Genomic DNA, 25,922 nt, shown 5'->3' on the forward strand with positions numbered 1-25,922 from the left:
GCGCCAGGGTAGACCGAGCGACCCGCCAGCAGGTCGGACCCTCGACCTCGCCGTCCTCCGTCCGCCCCCCCCTGCCAGGAGCGGGGCGAGAGCAGAGCTTATGTTGTTAGCTGGTGTCGTCGGGGCCGCTAACAGCGGCGCTGCCATTGTGTTAATTATTGTCGGGGAATCCAGGGGGGTGCAGATAATACCGAATGCACTGGTTGGTCCCATTTGTTTCACTTGTCAGTGGAGTGAATAATTGGGAGTGCTGACCATATTATAGACGCAGAGAATTTCCAAAAAGATAGGGCGCAAACAGAGGCGGCACAAAAGTACGTCTCCGAAATGAAAAAAGCTTCATGTGGCGGGGTTTCACGTCAGAGACGAATAATTTGTGAGGCTTCTCGCTGCCAAAAGACTTTGTTGAAGTTTGAGTGTGACAGCAGTCACTGTGCTGCAGCCTCCATCACGCTGTAGCTACCGTCTACAGTAAGTTACTGACAGCTGCTCGTCTGCGCTGTCGTTTCCCCACAGCCAGAGCTCTGTTATCGCTCTATTCCATCTATTTACAATCTACTGGCATTTATAATCCATCACTGCTGTTTTCATACTGGAAATAAAAAGGACGACATGTCTGGATTATGGTAGTGGTGCTGGAACACAGTACTGAGTGATGAATACACTTCAGCTGAAGATTCATCAACTAGGAGGGAGATACTCTATAATCTGGATGTTAGAGGAGGAAGATGCTCTATCATCTGGATGTTAGAGGGAGGAAGATGCTCTATAATCTGGATGTTAGAGGAAGAGGAAGATGCTCTATAATCTGGATGTTAGAGGAAGAGGAAGATGCTCTATAATCTGGATGTTAGTGAGATAAGATACTTTATAATCTGGATTCCAGTTGAAGTGAAGTGTATTCTGGCGGTTTACAGGTGAGTTAATTGAAATGTTTCCATTCACACAAGTATGATTTTGCACCAAACTGACCGACAGTCAGTCAGCTTATCTGCTAATTGTAATCTGTGACTGTAAAAGCTGATTTCTGAGCCCTCTGCCATCACCTGGATTCATATTTTAAAACGTACGGTGCAGGAAATTGTTGACACGTCGTCCAAAAAGCAGGAGAGCAGCTCAGCCCTCTGTGAGATGAAGCCTTATGCAGAAAGCTGATATCATATTTAGTAACTCTTCCATCTCCTCCGTCAGGAATCTGAAACTTCGCCCTCCAGACGTTACAGATTACCCAAGGAGGAGAGAAAAGTGTACATGGAGTTCTATTGTTGAGGAAGGTCCTGCTGTACAAGGGACGAAATGCTGCTGCTGCACGCTAATTCTGAGAAGTTGTGTTTTTCCTGTTTCCATGGAGACGCAGTTGCATCGTCCTGAAAAAGTTCCAACTGGGGAGCCATTTTTAAAAAGTATCAGAGGATCACCAGAATCGTCTAAACGGGGTTTTTAACTGCCGACACTTTCTCCCAACGACTTTTATCAGCTGATTTTTTTTTTTTTTTTTTTTTTTTCCTGCGCTGTAACTCAAAATTGAATTTCCTGGGCTGGATCATTTCCATAATGCCTTCTCTTTCTTTCTTTTCTTTTTTCCTCTTTGTGCCAGATTCAGATTTAATCACTGTAACGGTCATGCATATCTCATAACGTCCAAATCCATGATGGTACGCTTCATTGTGCACTTCTGGAGGGTCTTAGTAAAGGTAATTAATGTTGTGATGTCCATGCTTTCATTGCAGTTACAGAGGATCACGTTTACAATTATTATCATTGTGTTTTATCACTGTAATCTTTTTAATTTTTCAGGATTTCTTACACAAAATCAAAGAAGGAATTTTCAGGAAACACCACAGCGTTATTGTAATGTGTTTTCTGATTGGAGCCTTTTAGATTAGATCAGATTTGATTAGGTTTGATTAGATTAGAGATTTCTTTATTTGTGTGAATTTTTCATGTTTTTAAGTGGGAAACCAGAACATTCATCTCAATGGTTTTAATCATGTGAAAAATAACTTAAAAACAGTTTCTGATTGAAATCACAGGTGATTTCAGTCAGAGAAAAAGGTGTATTTTTCCTTCACATTATTTGATTATTTATGATCGGCTGACACTCATCAATGAGATGGAATAAAGCCGTGACGTTTCTCTTGAGCGTGGAGCCTGGGATTCGCCTCCTGTCTCATGTTTGGGCTGCGATTTGGGAGCATTGATACTGTTTTACTAGCCTGCTAATACAATGGGGCTCATCTTGCGATTCTCCCAAGGAGGAACTATCAGTCCTGCTACAGCGGCTCCAGCGTCCCCCGGTGACCGCGCCACTGCGCCCGTGCTCGCTCCAGCGCACCCCACTCCACGCCTGCTGCCACCCTGAAGGTAGATGCATCACGCTGGGGAGAGCGCGCGCCAGCAGAACCCCCCCCCCCTCTCCACCCCCACCCCACCCTCCTCCACCCCCCACCCCCTCCATCACAGCCTGACCCCAGACCTCTGCAGACCCCCCCACCCCCTCGGACCCTCCCTCAGGTGAGGGTCCACAATGCCTCTGAAACGCCTCCCACCTGAGAAACACATCCCGTTGTCATCTGAGAATACACACACACACACACACACACACACACACACACACACACACACACACACACACACACACACACACACACACACACACGTCTGGAGGGGACACCGCCTGTTCCTCACCTCCCGGCTGCCGCCTGACTCTGTGAGCCGTGTCTGCGATGGCGACGCCATGTGTGGGGATCTGGGGCTTTAAAACAGCCGGCCTCCAAACCCCCTGAATGGCACAGACACACACACACACACACACACACACACACACAAACACATATATAAATGTCTATATACATGCTTATTACACCCAGGACCTTTTATGAATCATCTCTGACTGAGTCTAATGTGAAACGACAAGCGCTCACTAATCAGTCCCACGACCACCAGACACGTAGAAATAACCACGACGATGAAGAAGAAGAAGAACAAACAGGCTCCTGCATCTGTTCCGTCTGAGTTCACCGAATAAAATAATAAAAAAAAAAAAACAACAACTGCTCCCGGAAATATTTAACTTCACCGTTAAAGGAAAAGTACGGTTTAAAAAGCTTTCATGTTGTTTATAGAATGAAGTAGAACAATATACTCACCCAGAATCCGAACAGTGCTTCGGGAGAAATTTAGGCCCAAAATCAAGCGGCGGACATCCGTATACGGCTAGCAGATGGGGCATGTGTAATGCCGCTCCTAAAACAGCTTTAATCGTCCAAAAACTCAATAGTTCATCATGGTCCGCTCACGCTACCCCACGACAGCCTGGGGTTGCGAGATACATGTTGTTGTGGTTTTGCTGACCTCTATTTAGCAAGAGCACCGTGTGTAGCCTCCGGTAGCCCCTGAAACAATGAGCCGTATTGCGCATGTGCGCGGCAGCCGTAAACAAAGCTTTCAATTTAGAAGTCAGCAAAACCACAAAAACACGACACCGGGCTGTCGGGATGTCCACCGCTCGATTTTGGATCTAAATTTCTCCCGAAGCACTGTTTGTATCAGAAAAGCCTTCTGGGTGAGGATATTGTTCTACTTCATTCTATAAACAACATGAATGCTGTTTAAACCGTACTTTTCCTTTAAGACAGAATCAGTCCAAATGTGATGCACATGTTGAGTCTTCATTAGGACGCAAATGTCCACAGCTGAGTGTCAGGATCCTGGAAAACCAGGGAAAACATGCAAACTTTACAGATAGGATGCAAAATGCAGCCTGGACTGGAACCCAGGGACATTCTTGATTATTATACTACAACACTTTCCATGCCACACTCTATAAAGTGACTGTGTATTTACATGCTGTTGTTATATATTTCATCTACTCAGAAATGGAGACGTGGGGTTCCTCAGGGATCCGCTCTGGGTCCAATTTACTTATGAGTTTCTTGTTCTTTAACATGTTCCATCACCTCCCTTTAAGTTAATCATCTGGGTCCGTACAGAGGAAATAGAATGACATTCCTGTTTGTGTAAAAACAGACTTTTATGTATAGTTGTGAAGGATTTAACATCAGAATTGTCATTTCAGTATTTTACTTCAGTACGTTTAGTACTTCTTTATTTCTGTACATGAATTCAAAGGATTTTATATTTTTTGTAGGAGCTCGAGAACAACAAACAAACATTAAAGAAGTTTTGGAGTTGATCAGGGATTCATCCAGTAGATCCCCTGCACTATTTATTTCACTGTGGGTGCAAATACGACATAACAACATAGATATTGAGATTATTAACACAGTATTTAATTATCACAATATTCAGGTTTCTGCGGCAGTAGAATATATATTACAGTACAGTGTTACAGTATTATTTACAGTAAAGCCTTGATGGTGTATATCATATTATTCTGAGTAAACATTACAGCAGAAATATATCACTTCACAGTATTTCAAGTGTATATTAAACAGTATTTATAGTGTATATAACAGTATTTAGAGTATTTACAATATTCAGAGTAAATATACCAGTATAGCATTTACAGTATATGTTACATTTGTATTGCAGTATGGTATTTACAGAGCATACGAGTGTATTTAATGTAAATATTACAGTGTAATATTCAGGATACATACAGCACATACATATATATTGCAGTGAAGTATTCAGAGTATATTCTGCTGTATTTGGAGCACATATGTTAGTAATTGGAGTAGATATCTTACAGGATACAGAGTATCTATTAGTTTTTCCAGTGCACATCACAGTGTTTTGGGTGTTAATACAGTAGGTCCAGTGGTGTTTCAGCAGCAGAAATTACTGTATCTTGTACTGTGCATTAGTTTTGTCTCTTTGGTGCTGCAGCATTTTCTGCCCCTCTCCCTTTTTTTCTTTAATTATTTTTTTACAGCAGAGGATAAAAACGGCTTTAAACACTTTGACTAAAACACAAATTACAGCTGAGACTTTATATGTTTGTGTAGAGCAGCACACTTAGTTAACAAAATGTTTTAGAGACCCGATGCTATCAGGCCCTCCATGATATTAATATGATATGTTCCCTGATCTGTAAACAGCTGGTTATCTTGCTTTTCCACGATAAGAGAAAGTGCTGAGGATTCACGCTGGCTGAGCACATTTGGGCTGAATCTTTCACACGTCACAAATTGCAGATGGGAAGCAGTGATCTTGAACAGCCGATCACATTTCCGTGACCATCTGACACCTTCCATTTAGGAAAATAATACTTTCTATCTTAGCATAGCTCCTCTGCAGCCGCCTGCCACAGGAAGCACGGCTGGAGTCCACAACTTTTACTCCTCCTTTGTCTGCTCACATTACATCTGTACTCAGTTACTCTCGGGCAGGATTACTCTCACACTCTGACACAGCCTGAGCTGAGCTATAAACACTCTCATTACCCTGATTTAACGCCACCATTTTCTACTTTAGGAGGCATTTCTCTCCTCATGAAGTGAGATTAGAACCAGTAAGTTACTTTACTGTCTGAATCATGAAAGATGGAAGTAAACAATAACTCATACTCAAGATTACTGTAACTGAGTAACATTCCTGTGTTCCTTCTGTCATTTTTCTACCTTTGACAGCATAAGACTTTATACTCACATTTCTGAGTCTATTAGTCCTTTATTCTGATAGTTTTTTCCATCTGTAAATTTCCTCATGTTAAATTTATAAATACTGACATTACTCAGTTTCATTAAATAGAATTTAAATGATAAATTCTGTTAATTATAAAATCATCAGCAGTTGAAGTAACACATTTTGAAATCCTCATATTACTGTAACTAAACAGTATTTATATACTTTCTCAAGTATTTTAAGTTTCTAGTTGCGCTGATGCTACCTTTAATATCATCATGGCTGCAAGTAACTCAGCATGAGGAAGTAACTTTGCAAATACTTGAGTACAGTTCTTGACAATAACCTACTGAGTGTTTGAGACAATCAGAGAAAAGTCACTGAGTCACTGAGGTTGTTTAACTTTGAGTTACTTTAATGTTTGAATCTCTGAGGAGGCTTTAATCTCACTGAATGTAAAACTCCATCCATCCATCCATTCATCCATCCATTCATCCATCCATCTATCCATTATCCATCTAGCACCCATCCATACATCATCCATCAACAGTTCTAGACTCTGATTAGAGCTGGTTCCAGACTGTGATTAGGACTGGTTCTGGACTAGGATTAGAACTGATTTTAGACTGGGATTAGGACTAGTTTTAGATTTTGATTAGGACTGGTTATAGATTGGGCTTATTACTGCTTTCAGACTGGGATTCGGATTGGTTTTATTCTAGGATTAGGATTGGTTCTAGGCTTGGATTAGGGAAAGTATTTTGTCAAAACGCTGCTTTTAGATGTAAACTAGTAGAGCTGATGCATGTTAAGTAACTTGAGCAGATTACATGAAAAACTTTCCTGGATCGCCCATCGTTGAGCCGAGTGTTTCTGATTGTTGTTGTTTACGTGCTCCTGTTGTTTTTGTGTTTTCTGGATGATGTTGCTGACAGAAGCCGAGTTTCCTCCGTAGAGGTAGATCTGGTATCGGAGTAAGATGACAGATAGAAACGAGCGGGGTTAGCTGGTACAGAGAGTTGTAAATCACTGTAGTGTGATTCTTTGTCTCAAAGGGTTTAATTAGTCTGGAAATTCTTCTCTTATCTGATGACCCCCCCCCCATCCCCCCTCCCCCTGCACACTGCAACAACTTTACCGCCATAAACGCCCCGCAATCTGAAGCCCGGCGGCCTCTGGAGAGCCGGCTGCTGCGAGGAGCGAGCGCTGCTGGAAATGGTCATTTTATTGCGTGCGAATGGCTCGCTGGAGACCGGGGCTAACGCGGCGCTAACCGGGAGCCGGCGGAGATACCGGGGGGGTGGGGGGGGGGCAGCCTGAACCGGCCCTCACGCTCGCAGGCAGCTAAACACCAACGCTAATTAATATTAGAGGAGCGGGTTTGAGACTCGGAGCACAAACGAAACAGTTTCCTTTCAGAGTTCACAGCGCCCCCCCCCCCCCCAAACGCCGCTAGCATGGAAGCGCTCGCTTCCACCGTACAGGAAGAAGAAGCCCGCTCTATCCCGATCTGTCAGGGACGACTGGTGCGGTGTCTGTCACCGCCGCTCCCCAGGGACGCCCCATTCGCGTTCAGCGGCTCTAATTGAGCTCTTCCTGGAATTGACAGTTTACTCCGTCCTAATAAGTCGTCCCGACGCGTTCTGATCGGATTCACAGGAATTCTATCCCGCTTCGTTTGAGAGGATGATCCTGATGGCTGGGACAAACAAACGACACACGTGTTTCATTGAAAGAGAAAAAAAATTACTCATTTTAGTTGATGGAATAAATAAGACGCCGAAAGAATCATTCAGATGACGTTCTTAGCTACTCAGCAAGGACACAGCTAGCACAAAACTCCGCTACATTTAGCGTCAAAAGATATTTTTAACCCCACAAATACCAAGATTAATATTCAAAATGGAGAAAACACAGTGAAAAACTGTTAGATTGTTCTACATTCATGAAAAATAAGCTGAAGAAGTTAAATAAAAGATGCTTATAGCTTCTGAAGTTAGCAAGCTACACGTAGAAACGTAGAAACGTTTAGCACGGGAAGAGACATTTTTCCACAAAAATAACAGATTAACCATCAAAATGAAGAAAGTACAGAGAAAATCTATTAGATTGTTCTACATTCATAAAAAAATAAGCTAGAATAGATTAATGAAATTATTTTTTGAGCTAGTGACATTAGCAAGCTACATGAACAACACAGAAATCTGTAACATTTACAATGAAATAGACATTTTTACCCTCAAAATATCTAATTAAACTATCAAAATGAAGAAAATACAGGGAAAAAACAAGACAATTTTTTTTATCATGGATTAATAAAAAAAACACTTTTCCTCTCAGAACTGTTGTCTTTTTCATCCGTCTTTAGCCATTTGAGTCAGTTTCTGCTCTTTTCCATTTAGCTGTTTTTATGAGTATTTAGTAGTTTAACATGCCGAAGAGTCAAAACTGAACTGAAGCTATGTTATGATAGTTAACTCCAGTTGTATTATACCTGTTCATGAGCTGCAGGGTTTTGTGAAAGTTGTATTATTTCCCATTTCTATGGAACTGGAGTTGTAGCACCCTTCAAAAAGTTCCACCTTGGGAGCAGTTTTCAAAAAGTTGTGCTTTTATTGTGTCCAAGTCATGTTGTTGTGTAAATGGATGGAAATGACAGGAGGTTTTCTGTTTTCACTTGAATATGTCATGAGAACAAAGCCTGAAGTCAAACGGGATTGTTCCGTTTCACTGGATTATTCGAGTTAGTTGAATATTCAGCGGCTGGTTGAAGAAGTTACAGATTAACCGGCAGTTTGTCGCTCATTGAAGAAAGTCCTCCTGAGTGTCGACGATCAAAGGTTCAGGTTAAACTGAGCTTTAAAGTCTCTGTGAGAAACACGGAGGTCAAATTCAGTTCAGAGCGCAGACTCGTCTGGAGGAGCTGGAAGACGTTCAGTTTGTTCCTTTCAGACACGACGGAGGATGTCTCTGGAAATCTGAGCTCTGGTCAGAGCTGCACTCAGGATTCCTGCAGCCGTCAGCAAGTTTCACAAGGTGGATTTGACCCCGTTTCACCAGCGAAAAGGAAAAAAAAAACACACTTTTTACTCTAAACACAGAAATAGACCAGTCAGAACTTTGTAGAAATACAAACATGGAATATATTTGTAGATGAAGGGAAGGAAAAATTGAAGGATAAAAATGGTTCATGCGTTAAACCCGGGGGTGTCAAACATAAGGCCCGTGGGCCAAAGCCAGCCTGTAAGAGGCTCCAATCTGGCCAAATAAACCATCAACAGTTGGTTAAAAAACAAATGTTAACAAAGCTAGTTCATCAAAACTACTTCATTAAATAAATCCTACTGCGATTATTTGGAAATGTTTCATATCTGTGCATACCAATCTCATGATGTGACACCTAGTGGAGAAATGGGGAACTGCAGCTGTTTCTTTTGGTGAATTTAATTGAATTTCTTTCTCATTTTTCCAGGCGGCCTCCATCGGGCCCAGGTTTGGCCCCGGGGCCACGTGTTTGACCTCCCTGTTGTGGATCTGTGGAACCGGGAGTGGATCAGGTTTCTGTCTTTGTGTTTCCAGGCCTTGGCAACAAAGACCTGATGAAACACGAGGTTGTTTAGTGCTTTGTGTTTCCATAAGGTGACAACACGTGTGTTTTCTGTGTGTGTGTTTTTGTGTGTGTGTGTGTGTGTGTGTGTGTGACAGTGAAATGAAGGGAGGGTGTTTTTTTTAATCTGCTTTAATTGCACATGATAAGCGGAGTGTGCAGACTGTGGTGCATGCTGTTTGTGGGCTTGCAGATGCAGAAGTTGTGCATCCAGCTCCTTCTTTTTGAAGGACTCCCAGCAGCAGCAGCAGCAGCAGCAGAATGAGATGAGGGGTTATTTTGGCGATGGAGATTAAGGCAGGGGCTTTTTGTCATTTGTGCGAGACAAGCCATTCATCCATCCAGTTCACAGCCAAAAAAAGGCTGGTCCCAGAAATTAGCAGTTTCAGCTCAGCAGCAAAGTCGTCGGGCTGTGAAGGCAGAGAGAAATTGACTAATTAGCAATGCGCACTAAAACTTGACGGTTCTCTCTATAACAGCGAGGGAAAGACTCGCTTTTTCTCCCCCTTTCTCTTTTCTTTCTTCCATAGATGTTTGAAATCGCAGTCATTTACGCTCGACAGTTTTTACAATAGCCTTGAGCCATAATTTTGCGAGTCTCTCCAGCATCCATACCCCTGCATGGTCTCTCTCCACCGGCCATGCACGACCGTTTCTCTCCCCAACCGTGGATTTCCTATTACTCTCGTTACGACTCACTGAGCCCCAGGCCCAAGGATAATGATGTGTTGTTTCTTGGTAGCATAATTTGTCACACGTATATTTCTTCTTCTTCTTCTCTTGCAGAAAGCACAGCTCCCTCTCACACACTCACACACACTTCTTGTTAATTCTGAAGAACAAATGATCAACGTCAACAAATAAGCCGAAATAGTGACTTTATGAATTGGAATCAATGGTGATCGGGAGCCAGCCTCACCGCCAAAAGGAGATTTTCTGAGAGGGGAAAAAGGAGAACAAAGAGGAATTATTTGGAAGCTGAAGCGTACTTTGTGGGGTGTTTTTTTGGTGTGTGTGTGAAGAGCTGAAGTCAGGTAAGTTTTTTTTTTTTCCCCTCGTCGTGTAGTTGTGACAGGCGCTTTTCTGGGGAAGCTTCGGGCACCGCGCGCCGCGCATCACGCACAATCCACAAACCGCCTCCTCAAGCCGCACCATGCTCGTCGCCTTCAACTTTACCGGCAGCTGCGTTTCTCCGGATGTTTTCCGCGGAACTCCGGCGGGTTTCAGCCCGCTGCCGGCGGCTCTCAGGGCGGACTGATCGCTTTTTTTTCTCCCCCCCCCCCCCGTGCGCGCCGTTGTGGAGGCGGCGCGGAGCGGCGCGGCACGGCGCGGAGCGGCGGGGAGGGATCATCCGGACCTCCGGACCCCGCCGCGGCTCCTCACGGCCCCTCTCCGCTCCTCTCGGCTCCCTCTCCGCCGCCGCAGCGTCCCCGCAGCGCCCTTCAGCCCTCCATGCCGCTCCGCTCCGGCTCTCTGCGGGGAGAAGCGCCGCGTCTGCGTCCGCCGCCGGGGCGCAAAGTTGCCGCGGACGGTCCCTCCCGGTCCGTCCAATAAGTTTCTCCTAAAAGAAAGAAAGAAAGGACGGGGGGAAGCCGAGCGGTCTTTGTCTTGTGTCAGTTGAGTGATTGCAGCCCCGCGCGCGTGTTGTGCTAATAAATGACGGTGGGGTAAACGGCTTGCATGGTTTATTTGTTGCCTAGGTGGCGTCATGTCCAGATCGGGCGATAGAACATCCACCTTTGACCCAACGCACAGCGACACCCTGCTGCACGGCCTCAACCTCTTGTGGAGGAAACAGCTGTTCTGTGATGTGACTCTCACTGCCCAGGGACAGCAGTTCCACTGCCACAAGGCTGTGCTGGCGTCCTGCTCGCAGTACTTCAGATCCCTCTTCTCCTCCCATAATGTCATCAGCAGCGAGGGCAGCCAGGGCGACCAGGCCAGCAGCGGGACGCCCTCGTCCTCCCCGGACGACAAGCTGGTGACCCCCGGCACCAGGCCCATCAACAACCTGGTCCTCCAGGGCTGCTCCTCCATCGGACTGCGATTGGTGCTGGAGTACCTGTACACCGCCAACGTCACGCTGTCCCTGGACACGGTGGAAGAGGTGCTGTCCGTCAGCAAGATCCTCAACGTCCCCCAGATCACCAAGCTCAGCGTCCAGTTCCTCAACGACCAGATCTCCGTGCAGAACTACAAGCAGATCTGCAAGATCGCCGCCCTGCACGGCCTGGACGAGACCAAGAAGCTGGCCAACAAGTACCTGGTGGAGGACGTGCTGCTGCTGAACTTTGAGGAGATGTGCGCCATGCTGGACGCTCTGCCGCCCCCGGTGGAGTCGGAGCTGGCGCTCTTCCAGATGTCGGTGCTCTGGCTGGAGCATGACCGGGAGACTCGCATGCACTACGCTCCGGACCTCATGAAGAGGCTGCGCTTCGCCCTCATCCCGGCGCCCGAGCTGGTGGAGCGGGTGCAGTCCGTTGACTTCATGAGGAGCGACCCGGTGTGCCAGAAGCTGCTGCTGGACGCCATGAACTACCACCTGATGCCCTTCAGGCAGCACTGCAGACAGACCACGGCCAGCAGGTGAGCGAGCGCCGCACACACACAAACGCACATCACACACACTTCGGTCTGTGCTCCCGGCCCGGTCTGGGCCACGAGGCCCGGACCCGGGTCCTCGTTCTCCCCTCATCAAACCACAGCCGCACTGCTACCGAAAACAAGCCTCCTCATCTCCTCACACATCTGCGTAACCGCTCTCTAATCACCGGAGACAAGATGTAGCAATCCAGACGAAGGTCGTGCAACTGATTTCAGGCAACTTGCATGATTACAATTCCAAATGCTGCAATTAAAGTGTGAGCGGGATGACATGGTCTGTGCAGAGCGCGGGATCCGGCTGTTACTCATATTCCAGTAATGGAAATGTTGCACAGTGGGGCGGATCTGACAGGATTTCAGTGGGAGCTGGAGATGAAGGGGCGAGCGACGCTCCTCGTTTCCAGGTTAGTGTCTCGCGCGCAGAAATAGGCCGGGCTGCGTGCGTTCAACCCCCCCCCGACTGACCCGACGAGCACTCTGAGCAGCCCAGTCGCCGTTTCCGGCTTCCTGACGAAAACCTCAGGCTGCCGGTAAAACGTTGCATTGTGACTGTAAAACATCTCTTCCCACATCCGGAGCCAAACGAGCAGCGGATCAGGAATCCTCATAATTAGTTTCACATGCCACTGTTTCTCTCCTCTCAATTAATCACCATTATCTATGTCCAGGGGCTCATTTGCATACGAATAACCCCAAAACACTTCCGAGCGGGCCGCTATCAGGGAGAATATACGGCGACGCCGGCGGTTCAGCCGAGCAGAACCGGGTCCGGAGTGATGAAGGAGAGGAGGAGGAGGAGGAGGAGGAGGAGGAGGAGGAGGAGCAGAGGCCTCGGCCGGGAAATATGTGGAAATCCTGATAATGTGGAGCAAAGTGTGGAGCGTCTCAGGTTGATTTCATACACAAACAGCAGGAAGTGTGCGGCGATTGGCCGCGGGGCGTCACGTGACTCGGAGCAGCCAATGAAACGGAGGCAGGTGGGCTCCGGCGTGGCCCCCCGCTGCGCCGGCCTGCGTCCACGGCTGATTGAAAAGACGTCTGTGGAGGACGGTCAGCCTTCAGGACCATGCCGAGCCGCTCCTCTTCATCGCCTGTTCAGGACTTCATCATTTCATTCAGAAAGTACGAGCAGCAGGAAGGAAGTGAAGCCTCACAGGAAACACTTTTACACTTTGTTTATCCTGATTTTTAGTTTTTCTCTGATTCGTGAATCGTCACAGCAGCGGTGTTCAACATGTGGGGAGGGCCTCCTCTGTGGACCGGAGAGCTTCAGGACGAAGAGTCTGGGTGGAGAGTATGGAGGTTTGAGTGGACAGTATTTGGGTCTAGGTGGACAGTACGGGCGTCTCTGGGACAGTACGGGGGTCCGGGGGACAGTCTGGTTTTTGAAAACGCTGAAGACACTTCTTCTTGTAGACAGAGGAAACTCTGGTCCTGGGTCCAGTCCAGATTCTCCTGGATTTGGTAGTTTTAGAGTTGACAGTCATCATACTAACAATCCAACTTGGTGTTCTGTCTATATGAATGTCTGCGTTTTCCATTGGTATTGTTTGGTGTATCGTTCTTTGCAGCATGTGTGTGTGAGTGTGTGTGGTTTCATTACAGTGCCAACTCATGGCCTGACATGCGAACTACATCCTTTTCAGTGTTTCTGTAAAAATGAACGTCGGTTTCTAAACACCGTCGTCTGAACATCGAACTTTTCTGAAGCAAAAAGGTGAAAATGAGGCTTTTTCTCCTGAAACGTTGTCATGGAAACGGAGCCTCAGTCTTATCGTAAAGTTCTATTTAAAAACTATCAGAAGAAAAGAGTTGCCTTTTATTGGATCAAAACAACTGAAAATGATCATTTATATCAGTGTAAGGAAAAAAAAAAAACATAGTCAGATCTCTAATTCAACCTGTAAAGAAATGAGTATTGAAGTGAATTTTGAAACTCCAAAAACATTCTGAACATTTCCTGTCAGGCACATTTTTATGTGAGAATTAATCAAATTTATGTGGTCAACTTTCTGTACAGCTACAGTGAACGAAAGTCAAATAATCTGAAACACTAAACACCGATTGTTCTCCCATCAAAGTGTCTGATAACATTTTATACTAATCATCAGCAGATTTTCTCACCTATCATTTTTCAATAATAAATGCCAACATTTCGACCTGTGTGGCTTCAGACTGAACCCGTATCATCTTACATGGACACAGTTCGCAGCTTTAATCTCTCACTTTATCCGCGGTGTGGAGGATATAAACTTACTTGACTCCAGCTTTCACTTTCTTCTTAAAAATATACTTAAATAACATGAATCAGATTTGAAAATAAAAATACACCAATGCCAAATTCCTTTACTCTCACTATAAATCCAGTTATAAAAACTGAGTGTTTTAATCATTCAGTGTTTTATTGAATAATTAAACACTGAATAATCATAATACACACTAAACAATTAAATCATCTGGGTGTTAATGCGGTGGCAGTTTCTAGATTCTTGAAGTATTTTTAATATTTGTTGTGGAGCAACAAACAGTCACCAGTTAACATGACAACCTTTCAGTCCATTACACCGTCTCAGGATGATCTGCATCACTTTTTAAATCGGCTCATTTCTGATGTTAACGTCAAATCACTCTGATCTGATCTTCATTCTGTCACCCATGTCTCCTCCTAACTCCTCCTTTCTCCTGCGGGCCCCTCTGACCTGAACCACTCCTGAAGTGGGCGTGTCCCCCGAGTTGGCATGAAGCAACCGGAGCTAGCAGGCTTTTGCCACATTATGGAGTGATTAGTATTAAATCAATATCCACCTCAGTTTCAGCAGAATCTCGTCCCAGATGGTCCTGTTACTCAGACCTAGTGTAGTTACAGTATGTAATATTTATGTAGCACCGCCTCTGGACAGCAGGTGGCAGCAGTGAGCCACTATGTCTGCTTCTTACTGCTGTCAGAATCTTCTTCTTGGACTAAATGTAGGACGATTGACCACACTGCACCATCTGCTGGTACAGAGTGGTATTGCAGGACAGCACAGGGCTGCAGCTAGCTGTTAGCGTGTTAGCTCCTGTGAGTCTGTTTTTTTTTTTTTTTTATAAACCGGACATATAAAACTGAGCACACTGAAGGGTGATGTTTTTTATGGAGGCTTACCACCTGTTTTATTGTGTTTCTGTCTCTTTCTCCCTCTCTCTCTTACACACACACACACACACACACACACACACACACACACACACACACACACACACACACACACACACACACACACACACACACACACACACACTGCAGAATCCGCTCCAATAAGAGGATGCTGTTACTGGTGGGTGGTTTGCCTCCTGGACCCGATCGTCTCCCCAGTAATTTGGTCCAGTACTACGACGACGAGAAAAAGACATGGAAGATCCTCACCAGTGAGTAGCTCAGCCTCTGATCTCTCCTCTCCCTCTCTCTCTCTCTCCCTCTGTCCCTCTCTCTCTCTCTCTCTCTCTTTTCCCTCCTTCCTGAGGCGTCTTGTGTTGGTGGCTTTTATGATGAGAAATAGTTGTTCCTATGGATGACTTTAACACAGGTTAATTTCCAGGGAAAATGAGGGAAGGAGTTCCCTAAATCCTTCAGGTAATAATGTATCACTATCACTTTTAATATAAGTTTGGAATCAGAGCGTGACTTCACAGCGGCGTGCCGCTTCATGCCCGGGTTCCCGTGTTTCTGCTGAAATCTGCTGGCAGGATGCATGATGAGATTTACCAGAGCCTAATGATCTATTGTGGCCGCCGTGGAAGCATAATGAACGACATGTGTCCTCGGTAGCTTTATTATTCACTCGCATTGATCCACGCACCGGACTGAATTACCCCTCGTGTGCTAATGCATGCTAAAGGATTAGCGCCCGGCGACCTGCGGCCGCATGTTGGGTTTAAATGAGGTGAGTTTGATTCGCGGAGGGACTAAAAATGATTAAAATCATGATCGAACAAACTCAACGCGATCACTTCGTGAAGGAGATATGGTTCTTCTAAGTGAGGTGGTTCTTCATCAGAATAAAGGGAAAAGCTCCTGTCGGCGAGTGTTAAAGGAGAAATCTGTGAGTGATAGAGGTAAAAAAAAAAAAAGCGACTCACAGGAAACTGTGACTCGGTTCTTCCTGTTAAAGAGTCGTTCAATCGATTCGACTGGTTTACGAACAGCACAACACGTCCTGCTTTAACGTTAAGTATGAACTGTTTCAGTGAAGTTAAATTCAGTTTGAGCTCTTTCTTTTCTTTTCCGTCTCTCGCCTCTGCTGGAGGCCGCCACGCTGATTCAGCGTTCATTTCTTTAACTTTTTTTAAAGTTGGCACCATAAAGAGTTGAAACCATACAAATATCACTGTTTCAGTTTGATTACGGAAATATGTACAAGTTAAAACTAAGCACTAATTCTGAAACTGCATCAAATTCAAATTCAAATGATTTTGATTCAAAATTTGACACAATTTGTGAAGCATTTAAATAATTTCCTCTTTGGATTGATAACATTCTAATTTTGATAAAAGGACAGTTTGAAATTCGAAATGAAAACCTTCTTATTGCAAATATCAGCTGGAACAGCAGATAAAATGCTGTCATTTCTGCGAGAGTAAGAAAGACTCGTCTCATACAAATATGAATATGTACGTCATTCAAAAAGAGTCCAAGACTATTATGATGGAAATAATTATAGTTTCCTGTTTTAATTTTAAATTGTGCTGAAAATGACAAAGTTATTCCTAATTTAAGAATATAAACTGTTGCATCCCGTCTGTTTTTTCTGCAGCTTAAAGTATTTGTTTCCAATTAAGAGCTCCCATTTAGATATTGGTTATTTCAAAATAAAATGTATGATATTGAATCAATCTCACAAGACTATTGAGACAGTAATCTTAATTTTACTGAAATCAAAAAGCTTATATTTAATGTTGTTTTTTGTGTGTGGATCTATTCAGAAAAAGTGAATTTTTTTGTTGTAGTTCATAAAGATTTTTCTTCATCCCAGCATCTGAATACAGCAGGTCGTTCTGACGCTCCTGGATTCTGACTGCAGCGTTTTAACTTGGTGACCTTCAGAAACATCAGAAACGATGAGAAAGTATGTATTTGCATCTGGAAGCTGCTTGAATCTTTAAAGTCTGGCAGCTGTGCTAACTGATGCTGATTTGAGTGGACTGGAAGGGGAAATGAGAAGAGAATGAAGACGCCTCCACCTCTCGCTTTGCTCCCATCGATTTCATGACTTCTTACTGGGAGCCAGTTGTCATAATTTGGTGGAGAAGCGTTGTGGGTACCTGCTGCTCTTCTCTGTCTCCATCTGCTGTGACCTTTAAGGCTCAGCCTGACGCCACGCTGCAAAGGTCATAGCCCGGTCTCTCCTTTACATCATCTCCGCCGCACATATCGAGTTTCTGCGAGCTCGGCAGCCCCGTTTCATTCATACACATTATCCAGAGGAGAGTTCCTGTCAGCCTGGGATCACTCCTCAACCTGAGACTCCCTGAGACTCTCCGAGAATCACCTGGACTCCCTGAGACTCTGTAAGGCTCACTGAACCTCACTGAGACACTCCAAGACTAACTGAGCCTCCTTGAGGCTCTCCGAGAATCACTGAGACTCACAAAACTCTACAAGACTCTCTGATACTCTCCGAGACTCTCCTAGACTCACAAATCTCTCTGAGACTCTCCTTGTCTCACTGAGACACTCCAAGACTCATTGAGACACTCCTTGACTCCCTGAGACCCACTAAAACACTCCAAGACCCTGAGACTCTCCAAGACTCCCTGAAACACACCAAGATTCACCGAGACTCATTAAGACTTACTGAGACTCAATAAATCTCTCCCAGACTAACCAAGACTCTCTGAAAATTGTTGACACTCTCTGAGACTCTGTCAGACCCACCGAGACTTTTTGAGACCCACTAATAAGGTCTGAAACTCACTTGGACTCTTTCAGGCTCACGGAGACTCAATGAGACTCACAGAGATTTTCTGAGACTCACTGAGACTAACCAAGACTCTTTGAGACCCACAGAATCTCTCTGAGACTCACCTAGACCCTCTGAAACTCGTTGAGACTCTCTGGGACTCTCTCAGGACCACCAAGACTCTCCAAGACTCATGAGACTCACTTTAACTCGCCAACTCAGCGAGACCCTGGGACTCAGTGAGACTCTCTGCTTCGTTGTTCTGCACACGCTCAGTAGATGGACGATAGTAACAACGATGGCGGCGTCCAGAGTGTCACAGCTCGCACTCTTTGTTCTCCAAAAGCAACCAACAGCACCAACTAGTGGTCCGACATGCTAACTGCATCATTTTCAGCGTTTCTGCCGTTAGCGGACGCCATTCTCAAAACATAAACCACAGTTTTTCACCTGAAACGCAGTGGAAACTGGGTTATGGTGACCCTGAGGCCAGCATGCTGAGTCTGGCTACATGGTGCTAATGCTAAGCTAAACAGCTGCAGTTCAACCTGTCAGAAATGGTTCCAGCTGGGCTTTGCTCTGATTGGTTGATATGAAGAAGGGGTGGAGCCTGAGCCTCAGAGGCTGACTTCAATAGACCCGCCCATTTTCAAGGAGCAGGTGACTAATTTGGGTTTTTTTCTTTTGCTTTAATTTTGGCGGGGCCCTGAAACCCTCCACCCAGGCACCTGACGTGGCTGTTTCCAGTCAGCGGGTGTGGATGTTTAGCCCCTCCCCCGCCCGGCGTGTCAGACGGGGTTCATTAGTGTGTGTGATGGGGGCGTCGGGCCCGCGGCTCTCTGCTGTTTGTGCTTCTGTCGTCTCCTCATTAGAGTCACGCTCATGGGTACAAACTGCAACAAGCAAAAGGTCAACAGGGATTTCCATCAGTCCAAACTAAAAAGTTAACACTCAAATGGTCCGTGTCCGAGTGGAAGGACAAAACTGCAAAATCATCCCCTCAACACATCAGTGGCCATCTGATGGAGCCTCCTCACAATGGATGTGGGCTAGAAGATTATTAACATTCAATCATAACTTTTCAATGAGGCGCAGCCTGAGAGGGACGGCCTCTGATTAAGACATTCATCAACACAGTTTGGGAAGAATCCGATCCGTCTCATCCCAGTGGAAAGTTTGCCATCTAGTGTACCCAGAGCAGCGTGAGGAGGAGCAGACAAAGGCCGGCTCCTCCTCCTCCTCCTCCTCCTCCTCCTCCTCCTCCTCCTCCTCAGCGGAGGAGGCTCAGAACAAAGGAGGGATGCAGATGTGATGCTGGTGGAGGCAGCAGTGGTGCATTAGCTGTGGAGGCGCTGGAGCGAGTCTCCAGGCAGAAGACTCTGACTCCCTCTAGTGATCCTCAGAGCTCAGTGACGAGGGCGAGACGACCTCCATCTCAGAGAGGAGCAGCTCCCGCTGTCTGTCCCTCCGTCCCTCTGTCTGTCACACCACCATGGACCGTTGAAAATCACTGGTTGAATGTGTGGGTCTTGAGTTTGCTGATTAAAAAAAAAAGCCAACATTGGTTTTATTTTTGTCTCTGTATATGATGTTAATATCTTCAGATATATCACATATTTATCTCTGTCAATTTATAGATTTCTATTTTCTACCGATATCTAACATATATCTATAAGTTGAATTGATTTTTGCTGGAAACTAACCTAAGACTCACACAATTTGCTTGCAATCAGGTTGAATTCTATTAATGATCGATCTCTATTGATTTTCCTACAGAAACATGAAGCTGCTAAGCTTTGTGTTTGATTGATTATTACTACTGTCTCCTCCTTTTTTCCTGTAACGTCACAAAAGTTTGCCAAAGTGTCCGTCGTCTTCTCCTGAGTTAAAGCACAGACAGAGGCTTTCCATCGGTTGCGTTACAGGTTGGAAGCGGTGTAGCTCAGCAGGCATCGGTGTAAACAGCGACTGTATGTTTGTACTCATAGTTCAGCGGCAGCAGGACCCCACCCGCCCCCGCCCCCGCCCCCACCCCCCACCCCGCTGGACTGACCCCATTGAGATGTAGAGAAATGGAGAAATGGTGGAGGTGACAGTCATAATGAACACGACGGTGTTCACTCAATAAATCTCAGGCGCGCTGCTTTTTGAGCACAAACCAGTGAAATGTTAAAGCCCACCTGTCTGTCTCCATCAGTCATTTCCACTGTCACCCCCCCCCCCCCCCCACAAACCCCCCCCACCGCCTGATGGATCACAGTTGCTGCAAAATTAGACAGCCTTGAATCTCATTTCTTTCCAATTGGCCTCTCGCTGCAGTCTCACTCAGGCTGGCTGACATGTGCAGGTCCTCCGCCGGGGGGGGGGGGGGGGGGGGGGGGGTGTCGGGTGATGGGGCGGGGGGGGGGGGGAGGGAGGAATGGGGGTTCAGATTGCAACTAATGCTACATACACTAAACAGGCTTTATCTGAGACGAGGGGATTAGGCCGCCTGCCTCCACTGCTCCTCAAAGACGAGCGCCATGCCGCTGCCAACTTCCTCACATGCTATTTACATTATCATTCAGTCAGCAGTATATAGGACACGGATGAGCGGCGCTTTATTCCGTGTGAAGTGACTTGTACTCGCACTAAAAACCCACTCTGAAGAGAAGATTACTGTACTGTACAGGAAGTGACACGCCGCTGCAGTGCCGGGGTTCCAACACCACCGGGCCGGTGTAGTGGTTCGCACGGTCACCTCACTCTGAAGGGGATCGCGGTTCAATCCCAGGTTCTGGGTGTGTCTGCATGTTCTCCCTGTGAGTGAGGCGGGGTCGGTGGCTCATATGGAGCAGATGGGTCACGTGACAATTCATTAACATATGAGGAACACGAACGTTTGTTACGTTGCCTCCTGTGGTTGTGTGTTTAATGTCTGATCCGTGTGTGTGTGTGTGTGTGTGTGTGTGTGTGTGTGTGTGTGTGTGTGTGTGTGTGTGTGTGTGTGTGTGTGTGTCTGTCCTGCAGTAATGCCTTACAACAGTGCCCATCACTGTGTAGTGGAGGTGGAGAACTTCCTGCTGATGCTGGGTGGAGAGGACCAGTGGAACCCCAACGGTACACACACACACACACACACACACACACACACACACACACACACACACACACACACACACAGATTGTTGGATGAATAGATAGATGTGGCTGGATGAGTGGATGGATGGTGGTTGGATTGATGGATAATAGCTGAATGAATGGATTAACAATGGTTGGGTGAATGGATGCTGGCTAGATGAATGGATGAATGGATGAATGGATGGATGGATGGCGGCTGGATGAATGGATGAGGGCCTCTCTGATGCCTGATTTGCTCTGCAGGTAAACACAGCACCAACTTCGTGAGTCGCTACGACCCCCGATTCAACAGCTGGATCCAGCTGCCCCCGATGCAGGAGAGGTGAGGCGCTTCACCTTCAGCTCCCGGTTCGATTCCCGAGCGGCCCCGCTGTGGAGTGTAATGCTGCGCCGTCTCCCCCTCCTCAGGAGAGCCAGCTTCTTCGCCTGCCGGCTGGAGAAGCACCTGTACGTGATCGGCGGCCGGAACGAGACGGGCTACCTGTCCAGCGTGGAGTCCTACAACCTGGAGACCAACGAGTGGAACTACGTGTCTTCTCTGCCGCAGCCGCTCGCCGCGCACGCTGGGGCCGTGCACAACGGGAAGATCTACATATCAGGTACAGCCGGGAACCCGGTCTGAACCCCGAACCAGGAGACAGATAGACACAGCAGGAACTTCACAACCACAGCTGAGCCAATACACACATATAACACTATCAGCTGCTCACGGCGTGTTTCCCTGCAGGAGGAGTCCATAACGGAGAGTACGTCTCCTGGCTCTACTGCTACGACCCCGTCATGGACGTGTGGGCTCGCAAACAGGACATGAACACAAAGCGCGCCATCCACGCGCTGGCGGGGATGAACGACCGGCTGTACGCCATCGGTGGAAACCATCTGAAAGGTGAGACACGCGGCTTTTAATAGCCCGAGACAGCGGTGACCTCCGTGACCCCCGCCGACCTTTACATCAATCCGCCTTTCACGCGAGAACAAAACGTTGGAGGCAGCACAAAGAAGGACGGCGACCTGTTGGACTGAATCAGAAGCTCAGAACACAGCAGAGTAGAAAACGCTCTGATCGATCGAATCCCACTCAGTTGCAGGTCCAGCTGAACGCACAATCACGATGGAAGTTAGAGTTACGCTTCCGGAGTGCTGTGTGATCACGTGTGAGTACTCTGATTACTTCCTGCCGGCCTCCCTCAGGTTTCTCGCACCTGGACGTGATGCTGGTGGAGTGTTACGACCCCAAAGCCGACCAGTGGAACATCCTGCAGACGCCCATCCTGGAAGGTCGCAGCGGGCCGGGCTGCGCAGTGCTGGACGACAGCATCTTCCTGGTGGGAGGCTACAGCTGGAGCATGGTACTGAACACACTCCGAACACACCCTGAACACACTCCTATTCGTCATAGATGAATGTCAGGGTCAAAGTGGGACAGGGACTAGTTGAAAGTTTTGTGTTTTGACCTGAGGCTGTAGTGGAGTAAAGGGGGTCTCGATGTGTTCCGTCCTCAGGGGGCCTACAAGTCTTCCACCATCTGCTACAGCCCGGAGAAAGGCACATGGACAGAGCTGGAGGGGGAGGTGGCAGAACCTCTGGCCGGGCCGGCCTGCTCCACCGTCATACTGCCCGCCTGCCTCCCCTTCAACAAATGACAACTAACCCCAGCGAAAGGCCAGGAGGGCGGGGAGGGCGAGGGGGCCGAGGGGGCCCGCGGGCCGCTCGGTGACTGGGAGGAAGACCGAGCATGAAGAAAGGAAAAAAAAAAAAGAAGAAAAGAAACAAAACCCCGACCCTCCAGCCGGACGCCGGGGGTGTGTATGAATTATTTTTTTACAGGTTTGACCAGAGCACTTTGGTTATTCTCCACTGGCGGATGGAGGGACGACCCCGACGGCGGTGTAAGTGGTGTATTTAAAGTGGTGTGTGGGGAGAAACGGTGGGTCCCGCCTTGGATTTAAAGGGACAGTACGTGTTTTTGGCTTCTCTTCTATAGCACGCATAGTGTCGAGCTGAACTCTAGCTTTCACCTCCATGGTATCTTGTATTCAGTAGCAGCATCAGTCCGGGTGGCTCACTTTACCTGTGATGGTCCCAGTGTATAAATATTCTTCATCACTTGTGTTCTTCCTCATCGTTCTCTCGCTGGATTTTTGGTCCGTTTCAGTGACGATGCAGCAGGTTTTTATTTGTCGTTCTCTGAAAACTTTTTCTACCAGCTGTCAGCGGTTAAGCTCTCCTGTTGTGTTCACCGTGGCAAACAACCACAAACCAGGAGAAAAACAACTCTGTGAAACTGAGCCCATCCTTCACACTTTCCCCTTTCAATTCTGTAGTTTTTATAATCCTACATAGCCTCAGCGGCCTAAATGTTGGTAGATCAAATAAAAATATCCAGATTATGGAGCATTCTCCTCCCTTTAACATCCAAATTATAGAGCATCTTCCTCCCTTTAACATCCAGATTATAGAGCATCTTCTCCCCTTTAACATCCAGATTATAGAGCATCTTCCTCCCTTTAACATCCAGATTATAGAGCATCTTCTCCCCTTTAACATCCAGATTATAGAGCATCTTCCTCCCTTTAACATCCAGATTATAGAGCATCTTCTTCCCTCTAACAACCAGATTATAGAGCATCTTCCTCCTCTAACACTCAGATTATAGAACACCTTCCTTCTCTAACATCCAGATTATGGGTCTGTCAAAGGCTCGTTCAAAGACTTTTTCCTAAAGTCTGTCATGGTGAACACAACAAGAGGGTGAATTGACAGAGTGAGTCATGTAATGTTGAGGTCGTTATGGAGCCAGAGGGGATGTTGTAAAAAAAAAAAAAAAAAAAAAAAAAAGACCTTTGTGACCTTTTTGATGTTGATGACCTTGCTCCCTGATCTGAATCACCAGGACTCGTCAAACACGGTTCCTCACATCGTATTTTTCAGCATAGAGCTGAGCGTCGGTGGTGCTGCAGCCAAAAGACAATTATAAGGGGAATTCCTAATGCTAATGTGACGTTAGTAAAAGTTAATGATACAATGATCGTACAATCAGATTGTAGCTGTGGTGGCACATTTGAACTGGCCGCAGAGACTCGCCCTCCAGAGGTTTCATCTTTAACGGTGCAGTGTGTCACATTTTTATCAGTCGAAAGTGGGTTTTGTATCCAAAAGTGTGTTTTTTTGTGAGTGTGCAGGTGCATTTCCAAACATTAGAATACCACAGCTTTTCTCAAGATATGAAGAGGAGAAATGTCTGTGTTGGCGCATCTTACTCCAATGACTGGTTTCCAGTGAAATCAACACCATCATGTTTGCACAGAAGCTCAGAGAATTAAAAAAATCAACCTCCATCCTGAAGAGGGACTGTTCATGGGATTTTCATGGCCGCCGTTGGTTCTCTGAGCTCTCTTCGAAGGAGATTGGTGGTAAATGTGACGCCTTGTTTACATGACAACCTTTCAAGTGAAAGCGCATCATTGTTGCATTTTCGTTTCAGAAAAGTTTCGCGTTTACACAGCGGCATTTTGAAAACAATGGAAACAGCCAAAACACTGACAGTGATGTAGTTAGCATGTCAGTGGACTGGGAGTCAAGGCACTGGAGGAAAACGATGTGACTTTCAATCTACTGAGCATGTGCAGAACGTGTGCAGTTGCAGCTTTTCCACCATTCCAGAAAGTCTCATTTTCGCCCGTCTATTACGGCGACAGAGCGTGAATTTTCTCTAAAAGATGCAGCTTCAGGAACCGTTCTCAAAAAGTTTCATTCTCAGTGGCTCCGAGCACCGTTGTCATGGAAACAAACACCCAAAATGCAGCAAAAGTTGAGTGTTTTCACTTGAAATGGTCGGCGGGTAAACAGACGCTGACGCGCTGCACCTTTAATGAGTGAAACCGACCGGGGAGCAGGTGAACTTGAACTCACACTAATGTAAATGAATGTATGTGCTGTGTTTTCACAAAAAGAGAATCTCAGTCCAGTCCGGCGATTCGGTTGAAAACTCAACTCTAAATCTGGATGCAGTACCTGTCGAATCCTGTAAAAAGTTGGTGGACTTCATTCTTGTACATAAGTCGCCTGCAGTGGAACATTTTTGTGCACTCAACCTTGGATTTATTCTCAAATCCTGTTATGTCCTTTGCATTTTAGAATATGAAAATAAAATGACTCTTGATGATTAAAAGCGTCTCTTTGATGTGACACTCCAGATTGGGACTTCTGACAATGCAGCGCATCACTTTTCAAACGTTAAAGTTAAAGCAATACTTCAACATTTTGGCAAATTGGCCCATTTAGCGCAATTCCTTAGTCATTTTGAACAGCATACTTACTTTTTCTGTGAGGGCGAGCTGTTGTTTATTCAGAGGTGAGTCGGGGAAGGTTTTCAGGATGGACACAATGGAAGTGGATGGTATTTTTGTTCCCCCTCGTCAAACTCATCAAATAGAAAATCCAACAACCCCCGAACAGTTTGATGGACACGTTATAATCTGCACATTCACTACGCTGTGGAACACCAACAAATAATATTGTAGCGTTACGACACTGATGCAAATACTGGGAACTACTTTTTCTTTTGAAATCACTACGCCCAGACGCCATGTTTAGTAAGTAGTTCCGTCTTAGCAATCTTCGCATAAACAACTCAATCTGGTAATTTTGCATTAATATTTCACAGCGTAGTGAATGTGCGGATTATAACGTGTCCACCAAAGTGTTTTGGGGTTGTTGGATTGTGTGTTTGATGAGTTTGACGAGGGGAACAAAAATACCATTCACCTCCATTGTGTCCGTCCCAAAAACCTTCCTTGACTCACCTCTGGATAAACAACAGCTGGCCCTCACAAAAAAAGTAAGTATGCTGTTCGAAATGACTAAGGAATTGCGCTAAATGGGCCAATTTGCCAAAATATTGAAGTATCCCTTTAACATTGTTGTATTCCGACATTACTGTATTTTTTTCTCGATTACTTTAATTCTGTTACTGTATATTTCTGAAAGATGATGTTTCCACATTATAGAACAGCTCTGCCGAGTTCTACATTAGTAAATTTCCGCTTGTGGGACTAATAATG

At 46.1% G+C, this 25,922-nt stretch overlaps 1 protein-coding gene across 1 annotated transcript; it reads left to right on the forward strand.

Moving 5' to 3' along the window:
* Positions 1–10,216: 10,216 nt before the first annotated feature.
* klhl14 (kelch-like family member 14) lies at positions 10,217–22,507 on the forward strand. The gene is made up of 9 exons (XM_030114196.1): positions 10,217–10,230; positions 10,897–11,782; positions 15,087–15,208; positions 20,749–20,838; positions 21,103–21,181; positions 21,268–21,458; positions 21,587–21,745; positions 22,051–22,208; positions 22,362–22,507. Exons 2-9 carry the CDS (start codon positions 10,905–10,907, stop codon positions 22,500–22,502), a joined length of 1,818 nt encoding a protein of 605 aa, XP_029970056.1. The 5' UTR covers positions 10,217–10,230; positions 10,897–10,904; the 3' UTR covers positions 22,503–22,507.
* Positions 22,508–25,922: the final 3,415 nt, after the last annotated feature.

This window comes from Salarias fasciatus, chromosome 18 (assembly GCF_902148845.1).
Source record: "Salarias fasciatus chromosome 18, fSalaFa1.1, whole genome shotgun sequence".
NCBI classification, from domain to species: Eukaryota; Metazoa; Chordata; class Actinopteri; order Blenniiformes; family Blenniidae; genus Salarias; species Salarias fasciatus.

What these genes read in the sequence shown, in the direction of transcription:
- klhl14 (XM_030114196.1), top strand. Translation starts at nt 10,905, where the DNA reads ATGTCCAGATCGGGCGATAGAACATCCACCTTTGACCCAACGCACAGC. An exon ending in GGACCAGTGGAACCCCAACG is followed by an intron (nt 20,839 to 21,102) that starts GTACACACACAC and finishes TTTGCTCTGCAG; the next exon opens with GTAAACACAGCACCAACTTC. An exon ending in CTGCCCCCGATGCAGGAGAG is followed by an intron (nt 21,182 to 21,267) that starts GTGAGGCGCTTC and finishes CCCCCTCCTCAG; the next exon opens with GAGAGCCAGCTTCTTCGCCT.